We start from the raw sequence: 317 nt of genomic DNA, 5'->3' as shown, positions 1-317 counted from the left end.
ATACATATATATTTTTGTGAAATATATAGTGGTAGCGCTTGGGGGAATTATGATGGGAAGCATTGCGGTGAAGAAACAGAGCCAATATTTAAGGCAAAGATTCCATTGATGAAGATTCCAGGCGAAGAAATAGTGGAGAGAGTGATTAGTAAAATGTCAAAGGCAGTGAAATTGATGAACATAACAATGCTTTCACAATTGAGAAAAGATGGACACCCAGGCCTTTATGCTTCACCAAGGCATCATGGCATGGATTGTAGCCATTGGTGTCTCCCTGGAGTTCCTGATACTTGGAATCAACTCTTTTATGCAGAGCT

The 317-nt window shown here is 39.7% G+C and overlaps 1 protein-coding gene across 1 annotated transcript in view; it reads left to right on the top strand.

Moving 5' to 3' along the window:
- The window catches only part of LOC107608140 (protein trichome birefringence-like 43), a 3,197-nt gene that overhangs the window by 2,734 nt on the left and 146 nt on the right, over positions 1-317 (top strand). The window contains exon 5 of the mRNA XM_016310022.2: positions 30-317. This exon is cut by the window's right edge and continues 146 nt beyond it. Within this exon, the coding sequence (XP_016165508.1) occupies positions 30-317 (288 nt within the window). The remainder of the gene's footprint in view (positions 1-29) is intronic.

This window comes from Arachis ipaensis, chromosome B07, assembly GCF_000816755.2.
Source record: "Arachis ipaensis cultivar K30076 chromosome B07, Araip1.1, whole genome shotgun sequence".
NCBI lineage: Eukaryota > Viridiplantae > Streptophyta > Magnoliopsida > Fabales > Fabaceae > Arachis > Arachis ipaensis.
This window is presented reverse-complemented; position numbering and strand designations above follow the sequence as displayed.